The 26247-nt window shown below is 47.5% G+C and overlaps 1 protein-coding gene across 5 annotated transcripts in view; it reads left to right on the top strand.

The window, feature by feature from the left end:
- Brd1 (bromodomain containing 1) overlaps positions 1–26247 on the top strand; it is a 47486-nt gene that overhangs the window by 12320 nt on the left and 8919 nt on the right. For 2 of the 5 annotated variants that reach the window (XR_004113289.1, XR_004113287.1), the window contains 7 exons: positions 3253–3409; positions 8728–8859; positions 9267–9395; positions 9785–10097; positions 15175–15435; positions 20619–20929; positions 21012–21116. Coding sequence is in view for 3 of the 5 variants with exons in the window: in XM_031352245.1 (XP_031208105.1) it covers positions 3253–3409; positions 8728–8859; positions 9267–9395; positions 9785–10097; positions 15175–15435; positions 20619–21116 (1490 nt within the window). In the remaining 2 variants the exon portion in view is untranslated. Of the gene's footprint in view, positions 1–3252; positions 3410–8727; positions 8860–9266; positions 9396–9784; positions 10098–15174; positions 15436–20618; positions 21117–26247 lie in introns of all 5 variants that reach the window. The other 3 variants (XM_031352245.1, XM_031352250.1, XM_031352260.1) reach the window with 2 other exon arrangements.

Here is a 26247-nt window from a genome sequence, read left to right as displayed (position 1 = left end):
TGCTAGAATACAGGATTTTTGGTTTTATTATAAATTTTAGGTCATCTTTGTAGATAGCATCTGTGAAAATGGCAGTTTAGTTGGGCTTTTCTGAGTTTTCAGCTTTTTTACTCAAACTCAGGTGAGGCCTGCCTATGGAGCTGCCCAGAAGGGGATCGACTCTGATTCTCTACAGTGTACTGTACTCTATGTAGAAATTTTTTTTTTTTTTTTTTTAAAGCAGTCTTACTGTGTAGCCCCAGCTGGCCTGAAACTTGTATGTACGCCAGGCTGGTTTCCAACCCATAGAGATCCATCTGCCTCTGCGTCTTGAGTGCTGGGGAGAATTCTTAACAGTAAGTAATACTTAATTTAACGGAGTCAGTAGTTTTTAAAAGCTTAGTTATTATTTCCCTGGGTGAGTGTTAGCGTTAGGCTGAGATGGAGTTAGTCCTATTTTCCTTGCTGTTCTGTACTTTTACTTTTTGAGGTAGTTTCTGTGCATATTAGGTGGCCTCAACTTCACCATCCTTCTGCCTTAGACTCGGAATGCTAGGTGATAGGTATGTGCTGCCATGTCCGGATTTCTTCCTGGTTTGTTCTTACTGTTGGAGGTGCTAGAAATCCTGGCCATATGTATAAGTAAAAGCGGCTTTGTTGTGACAGTATATGTGCAAAGTTCAAGTTGGCTGTAAGCAGTGACTTCCACTTTAGATCTAGGGTTTTTCTAGCTAAAAGTGGGCAAAACCTAGGCTGCTGAAGGCCAGAATGACCCGACAGTGTTGAGTCACTTGCCACCCTCGCTTTGTAAACACTCTTCAGCAAAATGGTCCAGTCTGTAATGGTGGTTTGTGTCAGATGAGCCCTTGTTGCATCCCTGCACAGTCCCTTCTCATTGCTAGGGGCTAAAAGTGTTCTGGCTTGTGTAGGGCTTCCTGTTTTTCTTGGTTTATTTGTGCCTTCGACACAATACCCATATCAGATTTTATTTACAGTTACTAAATAGACAAGGTTGGGTAGTTTATAAAGAAATATTTTTTAGCTCACAATTTGGGGAGCTGAGAGCACAAGATTGGGCATCACATCAATGTATTCTGTGGCTGAATCACATTGGGGCAGTGCATCATGGGAAGTGGAAATGATGTGGGGAGGTAGGAAGCCGGAGCACAGAGAGCAGCCTGCCTTTGTCTTCCTGCTGGGTACCCATCACTCCAAGGGTCTGGGACAGACTGTCCAGACTAGAGTGGTGCCTCTATTTCCTTCTGGAGGTGCATTTTGGTCACATCGACTTCCAGGTTCCTGTGTGCAGTGGGTCTCAGGTCTGGCCTGTGTTGGCCCCTGAGTATTGGTGCGTGTGGGATGAACTGGTTGGACATGCTTGGTTTTGGATGGTCTGCTTCTTGGGGCCTACAGTATTAGTGCTTGTTGTCCACCTTTCTCCAAGGTTGCTCACCAGGGTGAGTCAGGCTCTGCATATAGTGTTTGGATATGTATCTGCAGAGGACACATTTTAAATTTATTTTAAATTTATATAAGTCTTGTTTACAACTTGCAAGCTATTCACAATTTCCCAAGTTCTTGCACTGGGGAAGGGGGAGGTGCTAATATGAAATTGTAATCTTTATTAAAGCAAATTACTAACCATTATTTTTTTTGCACTTTTAAATTGTTAAGAAAATCTTGTATCTGGCTGGGTGTGGTGGTGCACACTGTTAATCTCAGCACTGGGAGGCAGAGGCAGCGCTCTGGTCTATGGCTAGTTCTATGGCTGTGGTCTATAAAGCTAGTTCTGAGACTGTCATGGATCCCTTATTACATAGAGAAACAAACAAAAATCTTGTATCTCTACTGCTTCCTCTGAACACTAAAATAACCATCAGTGTAGTGTTAAACATCTGTTTGCATGTTGTTGGGATGTATATAGTTTACTATACAGATGTTATACCTCAGTCAGAAGTGCTGAAACACAAGCTGTCCTAGCAGTGCACCTGTGAAGTGGCCGGGCCTCCTGCTCCGTGGACATAGCTTCCCATGGGACTTTGGTCCTTCCTCAGCTGTTGTGATTGCCTTCTGTTGCCCCCTGGTTTCCTGCCTCCTTTGGGTTTGTCATTGGAGATAATCTTTCCTGGTCTTGGTGTTTGACTCACCCACATTGAGCATGAAGAGCCACAGAGGGCAATGCATCATTCAGCGGAGCTCAGCCAGGAGGCTTAACAGCCTCAAGGTGTGAAGCATTCTAAGGAGCAAGCTAGCCTTGGCAGAGCTGGGTCTTCACCTGATGCTGCTGTTCTTGATTGATCTGTAAAATTTAGATTTGCATCCTTTTTAAAAAAAAATAAAGGGGACTTAGAAAATTTTAAAGCCTGTTTCTGAAATGTTGATGTGTGGTCAGTGAAGGAGCACTTTCTCGTAGCCTTTTGTAGTTTTGTTCTTTTGAAATTGTGGGATTTGCTGGACTTTGTCTTGCAGTGTCTTTGTCTTTTTTGTTTTGTTTTTTCTTTTTTCTTTTTTGGTTTTTCGAGACAAGGTTTCTCTGTATAGCCCTGGCTGTCCTGGAACTCACTCTGTAGACCAGGCTGGCCTCGAACTTAGAAATCTGCCTGCCTCTGCCTCCCAAGTGCTGGGATTAAAGGCATGTGCCATCACTGCCCGGCCACTTTCAGTGTCTTTGTGAGGCCCACTGTGCTCTTTGGTGGCTGTGGTATAAAGCAGCGCAGCAGCTCTCTGGCACATTCACAGGCCTGAGGACATTGAGCATCCCTTCTATAGAGGTTTTTACAGCTTGGCACTCTAGTCCCCAAAAGACGAAGGTTCTCAGAAGATGGTTGTCATTTACTGAGAGCAGACTATGTTCCCAGCTTGAGTGGAGTGGGTGGGCTGCTCTGCTTCAGGAGTTTCTTCAAGCTTGAATGTGACTAGGGCTGGTGGTTCCACCTGTGAGAGCAGGCTGTGACCTCAGAGTCCAGCCAGCAGAGTGTCAGCGTGTCAGCTGACAAGAATCAGTAGTGGTCACTGTGTGTGTAGATAGGAGCCACGTGTTTAAAGTTTTGCTCAGCTGTGTTTCATTTAGACATTTAACCTGGTGACTGTTTTGGAGGATGAAATCTTTAGTTAGTTGAGGGTTATGAACTGTTTTCGTAGTACCAGGGACCGGCTCAGGGAGAGAACTGCAGTGTTATTATTGAAGGTAACATTGTCCTGTTGAGTTTTCTAAATGCAAACACATTCTAATATGCTTTTCAAAGCTAAACTCTCAGTTTTCCCATGTTTTAGATTAAATAGGATTGCGAATCAGGTGGCCATTCAGCGGAAGAAGCAGTTTGTGGAGCGCGCACACAGCTACTGGTTACTCAAGAGACTGTCTAGGAATGGTGCTCCCCTGTTGCGGCGGCTCCAGTCCAGCCTGCAGTCCCAGAGAAACACGCAGCAGGTATGTGAACATGCTCATCTGCCTTTCAGTGCCTCCAGGCACAGGCTGCGCACCCCTCAGGCTGGGTGTGGTGCTGATCACGACCCCTGGACCTTGAAGTCTGCTAAGCTGCAGGTTATTCAGGTGGCTCTGTATCCTTAAGGTTTGCTTTGGCTTCAGGTTGAACTGTGCCTCCTTCTTTACTCTGACAAGTGTCTGCTCTGTGCCCGGTACTTTGTCAGTTCCAGGAAAAGAAGGGATTGCTCGAAGAACCTGGTTCAACTTCAGCTGCATGCTTAGTCAAGACCGGGTGGGAGGCTGGGCAGTGGCACACACCTTTAATCCCAGCACTTGGGAGGCAGAGGCAGGCGGATTTCTGAGTTTGAGGCCAGCCTGGTCTACAGAGCGAGTTCTAGAACAGCCAGAGCTACACAGAGAAACCCTGTCTTGAAACACCCCCCAAAAGAAAGAAAGAAAGAAAGAAAGAAAGAAAGAAAAAGACAGGGAAGCCTGATGAGATATATGCAGTTCCTTTACACATTACCCAGAAAATACATGTCTGGTGGTCTCTACTGGTTCCAGTGGGAGATGCTAATCATTTCATCTGTAAAACATCAACCAATTTTAATGGCGTTTAGGTTTGTAGAATCCCGTTGGGTCCTTATGGCTGTCACAGGCATGGTTGTGGAATGAGCTCAGGGCTCATCCTGTGTCCTGGCTGTCAGATGAGCAGTGGTACACATCAGACACCTATGTATGCCGGTTACCAAGTATTGCTCTTCTGGGATCTAACAACTTGCTGGGCTCTGGGTCTGATCTGAGTGGAAGGGGCTCCAGGGCCTCCCCAATGTCAGCTCTTCTCTTTTGCCTTCTGTAAGCCGATGTTGTCTGTTCACTGGGGACACATACCTCCTTAAAGGCTACTGGGGTGCCTTAGTTAAGGTTTCCATTGCTGAGAAGAGACACAGTGACCAAGACAACTCTTGCAAGGGACATCATTTAATTGTTGCTGGCTTACAGGTTCAGAGGTTCAGTCTGTTATAATGGCAAGAAGCATGACAGTGTCCAGGCAGACACAGTGCTGGAGAAGGAACCAAGAGGTCTACATCTTCATCCAAAGGCAGTTAGGAGAAGACTGCTTGTCTTCAGGCAGCTAAGAGTTGGGTCTCAAAGCTCACCTCCATCAAAGGACACACCTCCTAATAGTGCCACTCCCTGGGCTAAGCACACCACATGGGGTGTGTGAAGCAGCCCTCTGAGGAGTGAAGGCTAAGCACACCAGCACATGGGGTGTGTGAAGCAGCCATCTGAGGAGTGAAGGCTAAGCACACCACCACGTGGGGTGTGTGAAGCAGCCATCTGAGGAGTGAAGCGCCTGGAACAGACGAGGCAGTCTTGGTTGTTCTTTACGTCACGCGTTGTGAGATGCTGCCGTCTCTCTCCTACCCTTAACTTTTGGAGCACAGCCACACCATGGCTTCCCAGAGTGGCTGCTTGTCCTGGGTACCAGAGGACGAGAAGGTCTTAGAGAGATTGGTCATGAAGTGGGGAAGTGATTGGTAACACTGGGCACTGGTAGGAATGCTGCTTTTGTTCTTTGCTTATGTGATGGTAGGTAGCCATGTTGGAAAGAGAAGATATGGAGAGAAAAGTGGAGAATCCAGGCCACATGTATTGTCTTGGGCTAGAGGAGACTCTCCTAATAAGCCTGAGGTAGGAGCCACTGAGGTGGAATGTCAGTAAGAATAGAATGCCATCAGTACAGCGATGGGACATTCAGCCGTTGGCTTCCTCTCCTCTGCATACATAGGAGCTAGAACAAAGGGCATGGGATGCCCAAGGGCCCTGTGAGTAGTAGCTACCGTGGAGAGGCGGAGCTGGGAGGAAGAGGAGGCTCCAACAGGAAGGAAGATAGAAGGAAGGGTGGTAAGAGGGCAGCAAGAAGAGCACCCTTGGTGGTTGTGCCATACATTCCCGAAAAGCTGTCCAGTGCTGCATTTGTGCAGTCTTCCTGTTAGAGGGCAGGCCTGTGAGGAAGAACATTTGCTGTCCTTTCTGCAGACGACATTGAGACCACCAGAGAGAGGGAGCACACTGAATTGTGAGGATATAAGCCCTGGGCTGGATCATTCTAGAATCACTCAAAAGGGAAGTAGAAGGCTCTGTCCTTGCAGGGAGGTCTGCTCTGCTGTGTTGGACCAGGCAGGACATGAAGCTGGAGATTGTAAACTCTACCCACATGGTCTTAGTGAGGCATGATGTAATGGCCCTGAGCCTTGCCATTGGGCTAAGCATGCACTCCATCTCAACCCTGATGGGTTTTTAGACTAGAAATGTTGGATGTTAGAATTTGACTTGCTGGGCAGTGGTGACACACTCCTTTAATCCCAGCACTTGGGAGGCAGAGGCAGGCGGATTTCTGAGTTTGAGGCCAGCCTGGTCTACAGAGTGAGTTCCAGGACAGCCAGGGATACACAGAGAAACCCTACCTCGAAGAAAAAAAAAAAACTTGACTTGCCTTTGGCTTTGGTTGTCTCTGTTCAGCCTGGCTTTGTGAGAAGCCTGTGAGATTTCTCTACTGTGACTGACTTTGTGGAGGATGGGGCTTAGCGATGGTGGGATAGGATGAGCTGCTCTGAGAGGACATCACTGAAGTTGGTAGTGCTATACTGGTGTTTCACTGTGGTGGTCAGAGAGGCTTGCCGGCTGCTTGTTGGGGTCTCTAAAGACCCTGACGTGGTAGGAAGTAAAGACCCTGACGTGGTAGGAAGGCAAATGCATTGTGCCATCTGCTGAGGTGGTGCTATTTATGGTAGGAGGTGGTTTGGTGTGGCTCCTTAGATTTGGTCAAACAGTTTGCAGTGTGCAAGTCCCCATTCATTCTGTTTGTTTGTTTGTTTCCTGTTTTCCTTTTCCTCTAGGTCTGGGACTAGGGGTTTTTGTTCATAGAACCCTAGAATTGTAGGATGTGACATGGCTGAGCCTCTCTGTCCTTAGGGTCATGGTTGACGCATATGGGAGCCATTGCTGCTGATCTGCCTTGTGCTTCACAGATAAGCCAACTGGTCCTCCCAGTACAGGGGGCCTCGCCTGACTGCTGAACTGGCCCTTGTTACAGGGTTGGGTTTGTCATCCTCCTTTATCCCAGCATCTAGATCTCGCCATGTGTTAGGAGTTGAAACACTGAACACACATGTTTCTTCTTGGGAGTGAGTAACTGCTTCTAGCTTCCCCTTCTCAGAAGTCTCTTCCTGGGAAGACTTCCAGCATTGATTTCTACGCAGCAAAGACTGCTTCAGAGTAGTCCTGGGAAAGCTGGTTTATAGATGGCATGATTTGTGTAGATTTGTGTGCGGGGGTCCTTTCTTCATGAGCCTGTAGCTTGTGGCAGTGCAGACAGTGGCTCAATTAGCCCATGACCTTTTAAAGATTAAAGCCAGGCTATGAGCAAACCACTGGGTTTTGCCTATCCGTAACTACACAAGCCTGTTGGTAATGTGGAGCTTTCCTTTGCTTCACGGGAGTCACCCTGTGAGTAACCAAATGTCCTTTCTGGGTAGCAGGAAGCTGGCCAGGTGATGTTAGGGTGTTTGCTTTCTTTTTCCTTTGTTAATTTTGAGATAGGGTTCACCTGGAGCTTGCTGTATATGCTGGCTTAGGCTAGCCTTGAACTCATAGAACTCAGGCTCTGCCTCCTCAGAGTTGAAATTAGACTGGCGGTTTCTGAACTCCCCTTTCCATGTATTTGCTTACTTTGCCTATAGGTGATGATACGGTCATCAACCCCAACTAAATGCTTAAGGATTGTCAATAATATCAGTCCACCTTGCATTACTGTGGGCGCTGAAGTATATGCATCAAGACAGTATATGCGGGCTGGTGAGATGGCTCAGCAGGTAGGAGCAAGGACTGCTTTTCCGAAGGTCTTGAGTTCAAATGCCAGCAACCACATGGTGGCTCACAACCATCCCTAATGAGATCTGATGCCCTCTCCTGGTGTGTCTAAAGACGGCTACAGTGTACTTTCATATAATAATAAATAAAAATATTAAAAACAGATAGCTCAATCCCTTCCTATCCACCCTGTGTTGTTGTCTTCCTACTGTGAGAAGTGGCTGTCCATGTAGTTTGACTGCCCAGACCCTCCGTCCTTGACCACTGTACTGGTCACTTGGGTTGCAGAGTCTCTGCTGTGGTGTCCAGAGGGAGAAGGGTCTCATGTCCGTGTTCTGCAGCTGGATGGCAGCACTTTGCTTGTGGTTGGCAGATGTGGAATTTAAGTTACTGTCTAGCAGTAGTGCAGAAGGACAAACTTTTGGGTGGGCCATTTTCCATTCCTTTATCATGTATCAGGCAGGACATGTGGCTTAGTGTGAGAGGTAACCCCATACCTTTGCCACAGAGTAGAGAGTGGGGGATAGCTCTGGATAATCACTTATTTTGGTGTAGGATGAGGACCTGGGTCTTGGACAGGCTCACTCTGGGGAGGCAGAAATGAGTAGTATGGGGTAGCAGGAAAGGAGATCTGAGTTGGGGGAGCAGAGCTCTGGGGAACTTGGTTGAATAAGATGCATGGAATACTGGGAGGATGTGGCATGTTGAATTTCTTGTAAAGTGGCTGGAAAACCTGGTCCTTTGTAGATAGGGTTCTGGTCTTGTTTGGTGTTTCTTGGTTGCTATCTCTGTGGCAGTAGGTCTTGTCCCTGTGCATTTGTGAGGTAGTAAGAGTACCCTTTGAAGCCTTGAGGGGCTTACTGGGCTTCTGGCTTATCCTGCTTAGAACTCTGAGCAGCTCAAGGATCCACCTCCCTGTGGCGTGGCAGAGCCAGGCTGCTTCTCTGCTTCTCTCTGTCTCCTTGGCTCCCCAGTGCTACACTTCCCTTTTGATGGTTAGGGTGGAGAGGGGCTGGTGCAGAATGCTGACCAAGTTAGGAGAGGTGCTATCTGGTATACTGTGCTGTCACCTGAGAAGGTAGCTGTGACTCCAGTGCCCATACTAGTCTCTTCAGGGTTAGAAGTGATCCTTACACCTTACCTGACCTGCCCAGAACTAAGCCTGTGTAGTATTCTGCTGCCAGTAAAGATAGCTTAGGTTGGTACCTCTTGTATACCTCCTTTCTCGGACTCCCTCCATTCCTACCTCCTGGAGTCAAGCCAAGACCCCATTGTGTCTACTAGACCTTCCTGTCCCATTGTCACAGTACATTTATAGGGATTGGGTATATTGATAGAGCTGAGGTCCCAGGCCTTCAGTCTCACCTGATGAATGAGCTTGTTAGACCCCTGGCAGGAAGAACTTCTGGGTGTGACTGATGGAAAGTTTCATTTAATTTTCTCAGAGAGAAAATGATGAAGAGATGAAAGCTGCCAAAGAGAAGCTAAAGTACTGGCAGCGGCTACGACACGACCTAGAACGTGCACGCCTGCTAATCGAGCTGCTGCGTAAGCGGGAGAAACTGAAGCGTGAGCAGGTGAGGGAGGCCCTTGGGTTCTGCCACCCTCTGGGGCTGTCTCCGGGTGGACATCTTGCTGCTGTCTTGGAGTGCTCAGGAGTGGCCCCTGTGTACCTGTTGGCTTTGTGTGCTGTCCCCACCCCATAGCATATCCCTGCCTTATAGTTGGTCCTGTGGCACCTCTGTGTTGTCCTTTTCGGGTAGCCACCCCTGAGTGTACAGGGTCTTAAAGGAGACCCTGTCTTGGAAGAAGTCCATGTCCTTGCACAGAGAGGCTGCTCTGTGCTGGGGTGGCAGCCAGGACGTAGACTGCTCTGTGCTGCTGGATGGGGTGGTGCTTCTCTGATGGCGCAGTACGTGGAGGTGCCGTGAGCTCCAAGAAAGGTCCCTATGCTCCTAGAGACAGTGTATGCTGTTGTTGCCAGGTGAAGGTGGAGCAGATGGCGATGGAGCTCCGGTTGACACCGCTGACTGTGCTGCTGCGCTCAGTCCTGGAGCAGCTGCAGGAGAAGGACCCTGCAAAGATCTTTGCCCAGCCCGTGAGTCTCAAGGAGGTGCGTGTCACTGGCTCACCGCTCTGTCTTGTGTGATTGGATCTGTACTGCTGCTTGGCTAGGAAGCATGGAACTGGGGAGAGATTACCCACATTATTAGTTAGTATTTAATTATAAAAGGTTGTACTTCATTGTAAAGTACTGGAAGTGCTTAGGTGAAACTTTCTACTCAGAACTTAGCTATTGGTGATGATAGCCCTGCTGGTGCCCTGTCTGATGGACTTTTAGTTGAAGTAGGTTGGGAGGATCTCTGCAGTGATTGGCCTTAATTTGTATTGGCTTAGTGTTATGTGAAATTAATCTTAGGTGTGATTGATTTTATAGAAAGCATGAAATAAGTTTTGATCTTTCTTTGGTTTGTAAATATTTATTTTCCTTCCTAAAATTAGGTACCAGATTATTTGGATCACATTAAACACCCCATGGACTTTGCTACAATGAGGAAACGGCTAGAAGCTCAAGGGTATAAAAACCTCCAAGCGTTTGAGGAGGATTTTAATCTCATTGTAGATAACTGCGTGAAGTACAATGCCAAGGACACCGTGTTTTATAGAGCTGCAGTGAGGCTGCGAGATCAGGGAGGGGTCGTCCTGAGGCAGGCCCGGCGTGAGGTGGAGAGCATCGGCCTGGAAGAGGCCTCGGGAATGCACCTGCCTGAGCGACCCGTCGCAGCCCCTCGGCGGCCCTTCTCCTGGGAAGAGGGTAAGAACTGTATTCAGGAGGGCAGCGGATGCTTTTTCTCTCAGCCTGCACTCACTAAGACTCCAGCATGCAGGCCGCGTGAGTGCTCCTGAGGTGCATGTGCGTTGTCTATGCAGCACATCTCACTTGGGCCTTGCCACATTTCCACATACCCACTGCGAGAAACACATGTCTAGGTCATGAAGGCCGTGAAGACACCATAGCCAAGGATTCATCCCCGAAGGGTCTGACCTTGCTTCTGAGGAGGGCTTGCAGTGAGAAGGCATCTATTAGTCCTATTTCAGTTGAGAGACAAAAGCAGGAGCTATCATTGGCTGTGCCTCTGATCCTCTCTGGGATGCTTGCAGATGTTCATAGAGGGCCCAGCCTTAGCCTGCTTCTAGGACATGACCTAACCCTTCTAACCCCCCAGGGCAAGCTTGTACTCTGGGCCCCACCAGGCACATGCTATTGTGTTGCTCATTAATTTCTTCCAAGTAAGGAGCTGTTTTTGGAGCTAAGGTCTCAGTGGGTAGCCTTGGCTGGCCTGGAACTCAGTATGTGGATCAGGCTGGCTTGGAATTGACAGAAGTCCACCTGCTCCTACCTCCTGTGCACACCACCACATCTGGCCTCCAATCAGTTCTTGTAAACTTCTTGCCCCTTAATTGTTTATTCTGTAGGTAAAGGTCTACAATAGGTGAATGGGGCTTGGTGCTCTACCTTGGAGCATGAAAAAGTTTACTTCACAATATTTTCTCAAGATAGGATGTAGTGCCACACTCGGGAAGCTAAGACAGGAAGTTCGCCACAAATTCAAGGCCAGTCTAAACTATGTGATTTCCAGGCTAGTGAGCTACACCCTGAGACCCTTCCTAAAAACCAAAACTAATCCAAAAAGTATAATTAGAAAGTAAAGCAAGCAGGCCAGAACGTGGTTTAGTAGGGTTTCTTCCCATGCACAAAGCTTTGGGGTCAATGTCAACACAGCATAAACTGGGCATGTCTACGTAGTAGATTGTGGCTAGCCTGGGCTTTGAGACTTTGTTTTGAAAAATGGATATGCATGCGCGCGCACACAGGTGACACAGGTGCAGCCCTGGATAGGTCCAGCATGGTTAGATCTCGTGCTGAGATGCCCCCCCCACCCCCCCCAGCAGGAGTTGGGCCTGATAGCCACCAGGACTACAGAGTGACGCTCAGTCTTTCACATAGATCCCTGTTCTTTCCTCCAGCCTGTGTGGGAGGCAAGGGTAGGACTCCAGCCTCATCTGTTGTGGCTGTGACTGTGCTCTGGGTGGCATTGGTTGCAATCCCCTTAGAAGCAGAGGAGCCCAATGATATCTGGGAGTTGTTGGCCTCACAGCTTCTGATTCTCATGCTCTGTAGATGGACAGGGCTTGGAGGCTGACCAGGCCATTGCTAAATAAATTTCTGTGCCAAGCTTTTTGTCAAAAAGGAAAGTAATAATGAAAAGTACAAATTATTTCTTCCTCAGAGAGACATCGTGATTTGTGGCAGGGTGAGCTCTGGGTACCTGTGCCACTGTCTTGAGCCTGCTATAATGAAGATCCTTGTCTTAGTTAGGGTTTTACTGCTGTGAACAGACACCATGACCAAGACAACTCTTATAAGGACATTTAATTGGGGCTGGCTTACAGGTTCACTGAGGCAGGAACATGGCAGCATCCAGACAGGCATGGTGCAAGAGAAGCTACATCTTCATCTGAAGGCTGCTAGCAGAATACAGAATACTGGCTCCGAGGCAGCTAGGAGCCCACACCCACAAGGCCACACCTCCCATAAGGCCACACCTCCCAAAGGTGCCACTCCCTGAGCCAAGCATATACAAACCATCACATTCCACTCCCTGGCCTCTGTAGGCTTGTTCAAACATAAGCCTATGGGGACCATACCTAAAATAGCATAATGCAAAAATACATTTAGTCCAACTTCAAAAGCCCCTATAGTCTATAGCTGTCTTCAACAATGATTCGTCCAATCCCTTATTGTAATCTCCAAAGCAAGACAGGAAGCCAGCTGGGCAAACTCCAACCTTGCATCTCCATGTCTGATTTCAAAGCAGTCTTCATCTTTGTTGACTGCAACAAACTTCTTTTTCCTGGGCTGGTTCTACTCCCTGATACCAGCTTTCTTGAACAGATACACTATGGCTCTGGCATCTCAGAAATCTTGGGGGGAGTCTCCAAGGCAACTTCAATGTTACAGCTCCTTGTTTCAGTGTCTGGGACCCACATATAATCTCCTTAGCTCCTCTAAAGGGCTGGTGTCACTTCTCAGCTCTGCCGTCTGTAGCACTCTAAGCTCAGGTTGATCCACTACACTGCCACTGCTGGTCTTGTGATCATCCCATGGTACTGGCATCTCCAATATACTGGAGTCTTCTGCAACTAGGCTTCACCAATAGCCTCTCATAGGCTCTCTTCATGGTGCCAAGCCTCAACTCCTTTGCATGACCCCTTCAGTCCTGAGCCATCACCTGCAACCAAGGCTGCACCTTCACCAATTGTCTTCCATGGCCTCTCACAGTGCCCAGCCTCAGCTGCTCTTCATGACTCCTTCATGCTTTCAAAAACCAGTACCACCTGGGTAACTATTACACGTTACCAAGTATAGAGCTGCAGCACGAGGTACAACTTTGGCTATCTCTGGAACACAGCTTCTTTGTGCTCTCAGAAACCCAGAAGATTTCGTCTCAGTGACGCTGGTGCTCATCATGGTTTATTTGAGTACGCTGTTGTCTTCAGACACACCAGAACAGGGTATTGGGTCCCTGTTACAGATCGTTGTGAGCCACCATGTGGTCGCTGGGAATTGAAGTCAGGACCTCTGGAAGAGCAGTCAGAGCTCATGCACTTAACCCCGAGCCATCTCTCCAACCCTGCTGGTCTCTTCTTAGTCACCGCTAATTTCTTAGGTCCAGCAAACAAGCATCAATTGTCCCATGTAAAGTCAGAGACACAAAGCGGAAGCTGCTTGCTGGAGCTGGAGTATATGGCTCCTGGTTGCATTATCACTAGCTTCCTGTTTTCCAACTCCCTGCCTCAACTTGGGCTTTCTCCTCTCGCCCTGAACTCAGAGGTGCATGCCTGACTCCTTGGATTAAAGGTGTGTACCAGCATGCCTGGATTTAAATTTTTCTTCACCTACAACTTGCTGTGTCCTAGGCTGGCCTTGAATTTAGAGATCTGCTTGCCTTTGCCTCCTGGAATTAAAGGCTTGTTCTGCCTTGTGAGGACCTAAATCTTGCCCCAAGGTCATCAGTACCTTATTCAGCTCCATTTCACTTCCTGGTTTCCTTTCTAAGTCCCTATGCTTATTCAAAATGCTCTCCAAGAGACAGAGTCTGTGCTGGGCATCTCTGAGACTTCCTTTGTCATTGTAATTAACCTGAATCTCCTTAGCCTCAGGCAGACTTTTCAGACAAGGGCAAAAAGCAGCCACGTTCTTCTACAAACTACAAAAACAAGTCTCTAGGCCTCATACTGATTCTTCACTGAAACCTCTTTTGCCAGGTCTACACAGTTCAAATCACTCACAGCAACAAAGTCTTCCATATTCCTACTAGGATGGCCCATTAAGCCCCACTTAAAACATTCCATGGCTTTCCAAATCCAAAGCTCCCAAACCTACATTCTTACAAGCAAAAACATGGTACCAACATCTGTCTTACGGTTTTTCTGCTGTGAACAGATGCCATGACCAAGGACAACATTTAATTGGGGCTGGCTTACAGGTTCCGAAGTTCAGTTCTTTATCATCAAGGTGGAAGCATGGCGGCATCCAGGCAAGCATGGTGCAGGAGGGGCTAAGAGTTCTACATCTTCTGAAGGCTGTTAGCAGAATGCTGACTCCCAGGCAGCTAGGAGCCCATATCCACAAGGCCACACCTACTCCAACAAGGCCACACCTCCTAACAGTGCCTCTTCCCTAAGCCGAGCACACATAAACCATAATGCTGGTCCTGTTGAAAAAGAAGCCAGGCAGCGGTGGCGCACACCTTTAATCCCAGTATTGACCAGGAGGCAGAGACAGGCAGATTTCTGTAGGTTCCAGGCCAGTCTGATGTACAGAGTGAGTTCCAGGACAGCCAGGGCTACACAGAAAAGAAGCCAACAAGCAGAGCATACGGGTTCAGCACTCAGAAGGTTGAGGAAGGAAGATTACAAGTTTGAGGGTAGCCTGGGCTGTATATGAGACCCTGTCTCAGCAAGGTTTGAGAGGTCGAGGGGCACTTTCATTATGTCCCAGTGCTGGCGTGCAGTTCTTTAGATGGGGCACTTGTGGTTCTTAGTCGGCCACCTTCTAGGGCTGGGCAGGTTTCATGCTACGTTTCTCTGTTGAGCCTGCTATTCCTTTGGCTTTGTGTTCATGTAGATTAAAAAATTTATTTGGCTATTTCACTAATTTAAGTTCTGTATTTAGTGTTTGTAGAATATGGGGAGAGTTGTGGACTCTGCAGCCTAATGTCCTTGGACACAGTGATGTATGTGCAAGGACTTCAGCTAAGATGATGTTCGCTGTGTGTGAACAGTTCATGTGAACATATTTACACACTCAGCGTCTGTCAGCAGTCCATCTTGTGTCTATGTTGGTGTCTCACACATTTCTGGTGGTCTTTGTGCCCCTCACTTTTTATATAACAGGACTGAGTTGGGCATGTTCCAGGAGAGGCCACATGTGTCACTACCTGCGTCTCCTCTGCTGTGGCCACACTAGGCCTTTGTGTCCTACTGACTGAAGGAGTGTCTTTTTTTTCTCCTTGTGGCAACAACCTTGTCATGGGTTCAGAATCAGGGTGGAGGGACTATGTATGGCACCAAATGGTGAAATTGGAACACTTGGGAGGCGGGGGTAGGCAGATCAAGGTCAGCCTGTTACAAAATGAGTTCCAAGACAGCCAGGGTTACCCAGAGAAACACTGTCTCAAAAACAAACAAATAAATACAAACAAACAAATTAAATGGTGAAGCTTGTGCTTTGGCCATGGGCAGGCTAAAGAATAGTTAGGATCAATGTGTTATTCTTCGAGGTACCCAAGAGTCATGTGGCTAATGATGCATGTTGTTTGGTTCAGTGGACAGGTTGCTGGACCCAGCCAACAGGGCTCATATGAGCTTGGAGGAGCAGCTGAGAGAACTCCTGGACAAGTTGGACCTGACCTGCTCCATGAAGTCCAGCAGCTCACGGAGTAAACGGGCAAAGCTGCTCAAAAAAGAGATTGCTCTTCTCCGAAACAAGCTGAGCCAGCAGCACGGTCAGTCCCCATCCATAGGGGCCAGCACGGGAGGCTCTGAAGACGAGGCTGCTCCGCCCGCGCCGGACACAGGGGAGGAAGGTAAGCATGATGGGATGGGAGGATCGTACCTCATGGGCATGGGTGTCTCTTGACAGGCTTAAGTGACGTTCTGTAGTATCATGAGCTTGTAAGTTTTGAAGGTCACAGAACTCTTGGTCACTAGATAAACCTATGAGGCTTTTCATGCCCTTCGAGAGGATGTTTTGGTATGTGCTGTCTGTGCCGTATTTTGGCACTTAGTATACAAGCTTAAAGGCATGGAATGAAATTTTCTTTTAACTTGAGCCTGAAAGACTTACAAGAGATAGTTTAGATCTGATACTGTGTTGAAGGTAGCTTTTATGGTGGGAATAAGAAATATTAGTTAAATTGAGGCCGAGCATTAGATGATTAGACACCCTGAAATTGTTTTTACTTTGTCTATGTAGGTCAGAGGACAACTAGTTGGAGTTGGTTTTCCTGGCATCTTAGAGCATCCAGGGATCAAGCTCAGGTGGTTAGGCCTAGTAAGCACCTCTACCCCTAAGCCCTCCTGGTGGCTGGCATTATGACAGCTTTTTGAAAGGAAAATTACTAGAGCACAACCCAGCCCTGGGCTGTGAGGGTGGGAAGGAGATGGAAGTGCTTCTCAGCACAGGCCTGTTCTCAGACTCTCCCTCAGCCTCAGGCCTTTCCTGTGGGTTACCTTCAGTGGACTCTGTCTTATTCTGGCAGCAATGAGGACATCTGGGGAAAGAGCTGGATAGCTGAGATGAAAAGGAAGGGAGGAAGCACAGAAGAGCTGTCTGCCCACACCCCTGAGCAGGTCTTTGTGTGGTGCCTCTAACCGTGGCATGTTTGGAGGGCACATCATCCTTTAATCCACTTGTCTTGCCGTCACCACATTTCAGCTCCATGAAATGGAAAGAAAAATAAGACCTACTTCTGCCACTGTTAGCAATTTGACTTAGGATCTCCCTGTGTATTTTTTCTCCCCCATCCAAATAAGAATTTGAAAACACTAACACAAGACCAATGTCACTATAGTTTGTACTTTGATCTGTATGGCTGTCTGTGTTAGTAGATGTGGCTTTGACCTATTCCTCAGAATGACATTGTCTCAGTGTGCTTGTGCCATGTTAAATTTAGTCTTAACAGTTTTAACAGTTGGTGACAACTTTCTAGCCCATTTTCCCCTTCTCTGGTTGCTTTTTATATGGTTATGCTAGGCAGCCAGCAGAAACCAGGACTGACACTACTCAGTACTCCTGGCCTTATGTCTGCCAGTGTATCCACTTGTAAATTTCACAAATACCCTTTGCCTTGCCATTAGGTAACAAGTTTGATTGGTCTACACAATAAAGGTTTTATTCTTCAGTGTGTGACACATTTTCTCCTCGTTTTCTAAAAGCCTAATGACCTGCACATGGCAATTTTCTGCCTCTGTTGTGGGCTCTATGCTTCCTTTAAGGAACATTTGCTCATGGGACCTTTGACAAACAGATGCATCCAGGATATTGTTATTGTTTGCATTCTGTGGTGAGTTCCATATAGTGCCATTGCCTGGTTCTCACGGGAGCCCTTTGTAGGCTCCTCTTCCCGCTGCTAGAACTGGCCAAGCAGGACTCTTGGTCCCTCACCCAGTGAGCGATCTCTACGCTATTTGTCCTGAAGAGTCAGCTGGGGAGAAGGTTTAGGCAGGACAGCTCACCGATAATGCAGTAGCTTGCTCTTGAAAGAGAAACCCAGCTTTTACAGGGTTAAGGGTCCTCCTTTTGTATCTCCATTTGAGGAAGAGCAGTGCTATTAGAAGACCAGATCTGGTGCTTTGTACTGCTGCGGCCACTTTAAAGGAAGCACATTGGTGTTACCTGAGATACATGCCTAGAATTGCTGTTGGCCAGTGTGTAAAATGCAGGAAAAAGGAGCATTTTCCTTTTAGCTGAGAGGAAAGATGAGTGGAGAAGAAAATAGCCTGACAGTTGGCTCTGAGGCAGAGCTGTGAGGGTGGGATTTAGGGCCCCTTAAAGAGATTGATTGTGTTCCAGACAGGCAACAGGGAGTACATAAAGTCTGGTGTGAACAACAGACACAGAACTGTGAAATTGCTATATGCATGTTGGGACAGAATCCCGAACTCAAGATATTATGTAGTTTAGCATAATCTTCCCAAAAAACCAGTGTTTTGGTTGGGTGCAATCACACATCCCAGAGGCAGAAGCAGGTAGAGCTCTGAGTTCAGAGGCCAGCCTGACCTATAGAGCAAGTTCCAGACCAGCTAGGGCCTTGAGACCTCATGACCAATTGAAAAAATATTCTGGTTTTTTTTTTTTTTGAGAATGATCATAGATTTTTCACCTTCCTATCTTATAAAATAAGCAGTTTCACTTAATTGTAATTAAACAACATTTTTATGTATTGTAACATTTGGGGTGTTTACATTAGAGGAAACATCTCCAAAAGGCTAACATCTGAGGAACAAAATAGGTCCTAGCTCTTGGACAGTACACATGCCCTGGCCTGCTTGTGTAAGTGGAAGGCTGTTTAGTTTGTCAGGAGGCCTTCCATGCTGACCTTAAGGTTGACAAGTTCAGTCAGTTGAAGTGTAAGGGCCATGATAAGCCTGTGGGACAAGCTTGAGCTCTTAGACCTTTTATTCATTCATTTTTAAGTAGGAGCTTTGCTGCACCCAGAGTCTCTGTGCTGGTGATTCCTCTGGGCCAGATCAGCACTGCCAGTGGGACATCAGTGTTTCTGCAGCAGCTGTGTGCTGTAAACTCGGCATTGAATACAGTGGAAACTGTTCTTCAGGGCTGGCAGAGAGCAGGATAGATCGCTAGTGTGGATGGTGCAGTTTCTAGCTATTGAGTGTCTCTGCACACTCTGCTGTGGTATCCAGAGTTATCTGTGGCTTTGGTGGAAGCATTCAGTTGGCTTAGTGGCCTTGTATGTAGGGAACCATGGTCAGACAGGGCCTAGCTGGTCCTGAGTCGATGTCTATGTAATCTGTATGTGACAGGATGAGCAGCTTTGCCTTGCCGCTCTGTGTTGTAAAATCTGGTTGGGGAGTTTTTGATTACTGGCATTCATATTCATGTTTAAGTTGTGGGGCATTGATTCTGGAAGTTAACAGAACATGCAATTTAATGTTTAGTTGTTAGCAGACAGTGAGATTTTGAAAATGAAAATGTTTAGCATTTGTGTACTGCCAGGAAGATTTCTTTCTGCCTGAGGGACGTGATGGATCTTAGCTGTGGCACTGGTGCTGCCCTGTGGTCTGGAGTGAGCGTTCACTCATCAAGGAGCTGGCTGTCTCAGGTGGTGAAGAGGCTGAACACAGTTTCAGTGGTCTGTGTAGCCTAGCCCTGTGGCTGCTGGAGATGGTGTTTCACTTGGGCCTGTACAAAGCCTTCTGTATCCAGGGTGATTGTTTTTGTAATTCCCAGGAATATGCCAGTGAACTGTATGGCAGTGGTTGGAAACCTGGGCTCCTCCTCGGGGGTTGCCACAGAGCGGGGAGAGTACATGGCCTGAGTGTAGAGGGGACCAGAGATGGGTATGCCTGGCTATGCAGTCCCTTGTGGACAAGCAGCTTTTGATTATAGAGTGATTGGGGGGAATGGAATGTGGTAGAGGCCTTGTGGGAATGGACAAGCATGTTCACTTGTTGTCTTAGCAGTAGTGACTGAATCTGAAAATTAAGCAGGAGGCAGAAAATGGGTCTTTGGTACCTCTTAGCCATGGAGTGAATGGATGAGAGATCTACAGTGCCTGCAGCCCTGGGCAGGAGGCCTCTGGTGCCGTTCTCTGGTGGTCTTGTACTGCCTGGGGCTGCCCATTAGCCTTGGCCTTGAGGAGGCCATAGGGGCTGGATTGGACATTTTGGAAGCCTAGGTTAGGATAAGCTGTTTGGACTCGTAAGAGGTACAGACCCGTGGAGGAGGAGGAGGAGGAGGAAGCAGGAGGCAAACTGAAGCACTCAGTGTAAGTGAGCCCAGTAGTGGTTACCCAGCCACGTGCTCTTCTGCCAGCCTAACATGCCATCCAGTGACTTCTGTTTGTGTGTACCAAGAATGCCATGCATGGCTCTACACTGTTCCTGACCCCATCTTCTCAGTGTCCCTGCGTGCTTTGCAAATAATACTGTCCTTCTAAAGCTGTTAATGAACCTAATCCAAGTGGGCAGGAAGAATTTTGTCATATCCAACATGTCAGTGATTTGTCCACTTCATTGGAGGTTTAAGGGACTTTTCTTGTCCAGAAAGAACCCCAGCAGGCCTAGCCTCACACATGGCTCCGCTGCTGCTCTGTGGCTTGAGCGTTTTGTGTGTGAAAGCAGGAAGGTATGTCTCCCTGGGGTTGAATTGATGAGTAAGATGTCAGGTCCATATTGATTTTATTCTTATGTTGTTTTATTGTATGGGTGTTTTGCCTCTTTGTAAGTGTACTAAGTGCATGTGCCTTGTGCCACGAGGCCGGGAGAGGGCATTGGATTTCTTAGAGCTGCAGTTACAGAGAGTTGTTGCCTGCCACGTGGATGCTAGGAACCAAAGCTTTGTCCCTTGCAGGAGCAGCAAGTGCTCTTAAACACTGAGCCAGCCAGCTCTCTAGCTCCCATGTTGGTAATTTGTAAATACCTTCCTAAAGAGGTAGAAATCATTTTGGGAGTCGTTTTTATTTTTTAAGATACAAGGGTAGAGTGGGGGAACTCACTGGTCTGTGTATTCTAAGGGAGTGGAAGGTCATCCTGCCTCTGTTAGAGTCTTCCCCAGCCACTCACCACCCCCAGAGCTCAGCTTCGGCTTAGGAGCCCTGCTTAGACAGCTCAGTGTTTGCTCCCTTCTCCTCGTCACTGTGGTGCAGCATAAACTGCTCTGGAACCTCTGAGGCTCCCTTAGTTCTGTAACTGTTTTCCCCTCCTCAAGGTAAGTAAGTATTGATGCAGAGATTGCCCTGAGCTCAGCTGGGATTTTAATATTGCTGTGTTGTGTAAAACGCTCTTCACAGTTTTTTCCAGAAAGTAACTTGTGCGCCTGGGCTTAGGACGCCGGGCCCGAAATCTTCTGTTAGGGAAACACACAGTGTTACCTGATGCCCCGGGCTGCACCGCTCAGCAGACCATTGTGTGTGATGCTGTTTCCTTAATTGAATTAGTGTTTTGGTGGACTTCACATTTATATAAGTTTTATAATAGATTTTATAATCTTCAGTTTTCAAAATCACTTTATTTATAATTTTTTCAGGAGATAAATCTCCCCCTAAACTTGAACCATCAGATGCATTACCTCTTCCTTCAAACTCGGAGACTAATTCAGAACCACCAACCCTCAAACCAGTAGAACTCAACCCCGAGCAGAGTAAACTATTCAAAAGAGTCACATTTGATAATGAATCACATAGCACTTGCACTCAGAGCGCACTGGTAAGCGGACACCCTCCAGAGCCCACCCTCGCCAGTAGTGGCGATGTGCCTGCGGCGGCGGCCTCCGCAGTGGCGGAGCCATCAAGCGATGTAAACAGACGCACTTCTGTTCTCTTCTGCAAATCGAAAAGTGTAAGCCCCCCAAAGTCTGCCAAGAACACTGAAACCCAGCCAACTTCTCCTCAGCTAGGGACCAAAACCTTTTTGTCTGTAGTCCTTCCGAGGTTGGAGACTCTACTGCAGCCAAGGAAAAGGTCGAGGAGCACATGTGGAGACTCCGAAGTGGAGGAGGAGTCCCCGGGAAAGCGCCTGGACACAGGTAAATGTCAGGGGCAGCTCTCTCCCAGGGATCTCAATAGAAAACCATGGTGCTGAGCTCTGGCTTTTGCAGCATCCTCTTACTTCTAAAGCTGTGAGCTGTCTTCATGCAGTGGCCCTTCAGCCTCTCTGCAGCCCAGCAGCTGGCCATATGGCAGTGGGCATGGCTGGCCCCGCCCCTCCTTTGTTCCTTTTCTCCCATCGATGGTTGTTCACACATTGACTTTGAGTGTGGTTTGATTGAGTACCTTGACTGTTGTGTGCATGTATGTGTGTAAACTGGGACCTGGGAATGGCCACACCTGACACTAGGGTCTACTAAGAGCAGTTCCCACCAACTTGAGCCATCAGCTTGAACCTGAACCTTCCTTTACTGAAGGCTGCTTCTTCCCTGAGCTCTCTGATATTCTGACAGAATATTCTGTCATTTCATTACTTGTAACACTTCCTACTTGGCTTACGGAGTATTGTAATGTTCCCTCGATGTTTTTGTACCATGTTTTAGTGCATTGTGCACTTGACTGGTAAGTACATGCCAGGGTACATGGACTCCTAATGCCTGTTAAAATCATACTTAAAACGGTTCTCCTTTACTGGTAAGCTTCTTTCTTTTTAATGGAGGTAGTCTTTTTTCTTTTTTTTTTTAAATGCTAAATTTGCCGAGTAGTGGTGGCTCATGCTTTTAATTCTAGCACTCGGGGCACAGGCAGGCAGAACTTTATGAGTCTGAGGCCAGCCTGGTCTACAGAGTGAGTTCCAGGATAGCCAGGCTACACAGAGAAACCCTGTTTTTTTAAAAATAAATGAATAAGTAAATAAATAAAGCTAAATGAATTTGGTTGGGTGCTACGGTGTGCATATATGTGGGGTGGGGTTGGGTTGGGGGATAAATCTTCAGAGAACTGGAAGTTGAGTGTATCCTTTTACTCTGGGGTTGGACTCAGGTCGTTGGCTTCACAGCACATGAATTCCCGCCAAGCCACACCCAGGCCTGCTGTTGACCTGAGATGTGTTTTATTATTTTCTAAGATGTTGCCCATGTGTCTATACCTTTAGCACCTTCATGGAAATTCCCTGTGCTGTGCTTGACAGTGCTGGCTTGGCTTCCTCACAGCCTCCTCCTGTCTAATCCCTAGATTAAACAGTGCGGGATGGGGTGCTCGTGTTCTTAAATGATGATTGCCAGCACCAGGTGTGATGTTCAGTGTCTGCTTTCTGTGTGAGGCAGGTTGACACTGTTGTTTTTTGGTCCTAGATACCTAGACTAGTGTCTTAGTTACTTTTCTATTGCTGTGAAGAGATACCACGACAAAGGCGACTTATAAGAGAAATGGTTGAATTTGTGGCTCGTGGCTCTTGAGGGTTCGTCCATCCTTACCATGGCAGGGACATAGCAGGCATTCCGGCAGGCATGGCGCTAGAAAGTTAGCCGAGCGCCTCCATCTGCTCCATAAGCTTGGGATGATAGAGAGGAGAGATCACACAAGCAGGAGAGAACGCCAACTGGAAGTGGCTGGGGTTTTGAAACCTTAAAACTGGTAACACACCTCCTAATCTTTCCCAAACAGTTACACTTACTGGGGATAAACATGCAGATATACGATCCTGTGGGGACAGTTTCATTCAAAGCCCTATAGTCCATTCCCTGGCCCCTGTGGACTTGTGTCTGTGTCACAGTGCAAAGTGTGTCTAGTCCAACTTGATTTTAACCCTTTGTAAAGGCAAAATAAAAAAACAAATCACATACTTCCAACACACAGCAGCACAGAACATACATTATCATTCCAAAAGGAAGGAAAGGGAGCCTAGTGAGGAAACACGAGACCACAGCAAGGCTGTGACCCAGCAGGGCACACTCCAGTGTCAGAGGCCTGAGGCTCTCCTCCTCCCCTTTGCTGGCTGCAGGACATCTCTCTGAGGAACTGGTTCCATGCTGTGTTGTAGCTCTCCTTGGTAGAGATCCATGACTTTGGCAACTTCAACATCTTGAGGTCTCCAACATAGTTCAGGCTTTACTTTGACAGCCTCATACAGTAGCTTTTGGACTTCCCCGTGCAGGGACTGACCTGCCACGAACCTGGTTTCAGTGGCTCTCCTTAACAGGAGGAAGATTCCACAACTCCTTTTTCTGCATCCTTCAAGACTGTAAAGTCAGAACCACCAGGCTGCAGATCTGTACCAGGCTACCAGCCTGCCCTGCTTCACTTACATTGGCATCAACTTTGATTTGTTGTTGCTTTAGAAACAGATGGCTCCTTAGCCCCACTCTTCTCACAAGGGTTTGCCAAGTCGAGTCTCATCCTAAGAACACCAGTCCTTTTATTCCATTTCTCCTTATCTCTGTCAGCACAAACCTTGGCTCCAACATTCGATTTTGTGGTGTTTCTTTTCTCCTTATTTCTCTCTGTAGTCCTGGCTGTCCTGTGTTTGTAGACCAGGCTGACCTGGAACTTGGAGATCTGCTTGCCTCTGCTTCTCAAGTGCTGGGATTAAAGGTGTGTGCCACCGCTGCCTGGCATCTTGGGCTGATTCCTAGGTTAAGGACAACAGCATTCACATTCTTTGCAAAACTTTCACAAGAATGGTCTTTAGCCCTGTGGCTAATGTTTCCCTCTGAGACCTTGAACTCGGCCTCCCTAGTCCACTTGCTTTCAGGGTGCCTCCAGGTCTCCTATTAAGGATGGCTCATTAAGCCTCACAGTGTCCAACCATCTTTCTAATCCAAAGTCCCAAAGTTTCCCAACAAGCACCACGGTCGGGCCTGTCATCCTAGTACTCCCTGGGACCAGCTTCTGTCTTAGTTACTTTCTGTTGCTGTGTAGAGTGACATCATCATGGTGCTGGAGATGTAGATGAGAGCTCAAGTCAGCGAAAGGGAGTGCTGGCCTAATGGCTCATGCTTTGGAGCCTGAAAACCCATCCCCAGCGATACAGTTCCTGCAACAAGGCCACACCTCTAAATGTTCCCATTCAGTTCCAGCGATGGGGGCCATTCTCACTCAGACCACCACAGTAAGGAGAATTGCATTCCTGTCCAGGCACTCTGGTGTTGCCTGCTCTCCCCTACATGTCAGCAGTGTGTGGCACATAGGCCTTGCTGGTGAGGGGATTCTGTTTCCCGGAACCTTGTCAAGTGGTCTAGTCAGAGTTGAGAGGACAAGGCTGGCCTGCTAGTTACAGTGGACTATTGACACCTCTTCATCTTTGTTCTCCACGTGTTTGAGTTACCTGGCCTAAAGTGCCACACCCTGAAGAGCATTTCTTGCCAAAGTTAATAAATTGTGTTTTCTTTTTTCTTTCTTTCTCTTTTTTTTGTTACCAAAAAAATTTCTTCAAATTTTATTTTGAGTGTGATAGTGATACTAGGGAGCATGAATACACACACATACACACACACACACACACACACACACAATCTCAATCCCCTCCATCCCTTTCTCCTCTTCCTCTTCCTCCTCTTCCTCCTCCTCTTCCTCCTCCTCTTCCTCCTCCTTTTTTCTCTCTCTCCCTCCCTCTCTCTTTCTCTCTCTCTCTCTCTCTCTCAACTGGCACCTTGTGGCAAAGTGTTGGTACTATGGAGCGCCTTTTCATTTAGTGTGTGTGTGTGTGTGTGTGTGTGTGTGTGTTTGTGTGTGCGCGCGCGCGCATGTGCATGCACTGGTGTTTACATGCATGCCACAAGTGTGTGGGGGTCAGAAGATTGTCTCTGCCATGTGGGTCCAGCATGTATTAGATTTGTGCTCTCTCCTATGTGGGTCCCAGAATGCATTAGAATTGTGCAGCAAGTGCCTTTTTGCTGACCCATCTTGGTGACCCTTTCAAAAAACATTGAGACAAGCTGGTCTTGAACCTTTTCTATAACAAAGGCCTTAACTCATTAGCCTCTTACCTCAGCCTCTGAAGTAGCTGAAGTCACAGACCTGTACTAGTAGGCCCAGCTAATTTCTTATTTTGCACTCAGTAATTTTGTAGAAATTTCAGCGCCCCCTTGTTTTGATGAGTGGACAATAGCACTTTAAAATCCAATAGCACTTGGCTTCGATGAAGCAATTTTAATATGCCACAGGAAGTAGATTAAATTGAAATTGTTTCAATTCTTGTTGGGAGTTTCTGAAACTATATAGCTTTAGCTTTTCTTAGCCACATTTAGACTCTGGTGTCTAAATCCTTTGTCACTCAGTGGGCCATGGTATGCTGTGCTCTTTTGCTAGGAGATTGCTCAGTGAGTGTCTCAGTACTAGGTGACTTGAATGCACAGGATGGCTTTCTACCTCCTCAAGGCTCATATCTGTCAGCAACAGAAAGTATTCTGACCCTGTAAGACATTGTAGAAAAAGCTTTCACCCTGTGGCTGCTGTCCAGAGTCCCTGCTGCCTAGCTGGTAGCTTCTGCCAAGGAGCCTACTTACCCATGTGGGCTATGCTGGGCCATTCGTCACCTGTGGGCTACTAATCATGAGTTCAGAAAATGTTAATGTGCTTGCACATCTCAGTTCTTTTTTGGGTTCTCAGTGATAATGGTGAGTCCCAAGGAGTCTTAACTTTAGTATGTGTGATCCCCAGTGCCTTTGATCCTGACTGAAATGGAGATTTCTGCTTTCTTATTCCAGAATGGCAGTAGATTTCAGTGGATGCATGCTGAGTTCCTAAGCGCACTCCTGAGCAGCCGGGAGCCTTATTAGCACTAAGATCTGACCCTCAGGAGCAGAGGCGTCCACTGCTGCAGCTGCCTGGCCCAGAGCGGGCCAGGCCTGGGCTCAGTGGGCCCATCCTACCATCGGTGCTGGCTGTGCCTCCACTTGAACCTTCTGGTGCTCTCTGCGCACCTGGATTTCTTGTTTCAAGTTGCAGTTCTTCGCTGTTTGAGGACTTGAAGTATTCAGAACCTTCTGATTTTTTCCAGGTTCATCTGGCACTGAACTTTTAGGGGAATTCTCTGGTGTTCTCCAGTGCACTGCAAGAGCCCAAATTAGATTAAGTATGGACTTACCTATTTTAAACCTGCCCACCCACAGGCCTCAGCTTGTTCATGCCTGCGGGACAGGCAGGCCACGTGGGCAGTGCCCAGCATGGTGTCACTGCTTTTATGGTTATCATTTTTTGGAGCTGGCTCTGTTCTGTAGATTTTTTTTT

The sequence above is a fragment of the Mastomys coucha genome, unplaced genomic scaffold, assembly GCF_008632895.1.
Source record: "Mastomys coucha isolate ucsf_1 unplaced genomic scaffold, UCSF_Mcou_1 pScaffold11, whole genome shotgun sequence".
NCBI lineage: Eukaryota > Metazoa > Chordata > Mammalia > Rodentia > Muridae > Mastomys > Mastomys coucha.
The sequence above is the reverse complement of the archived record's forward strand: the minus strand, read 5'-3'. Positions and strand labels throughout refer to the sequence as shown.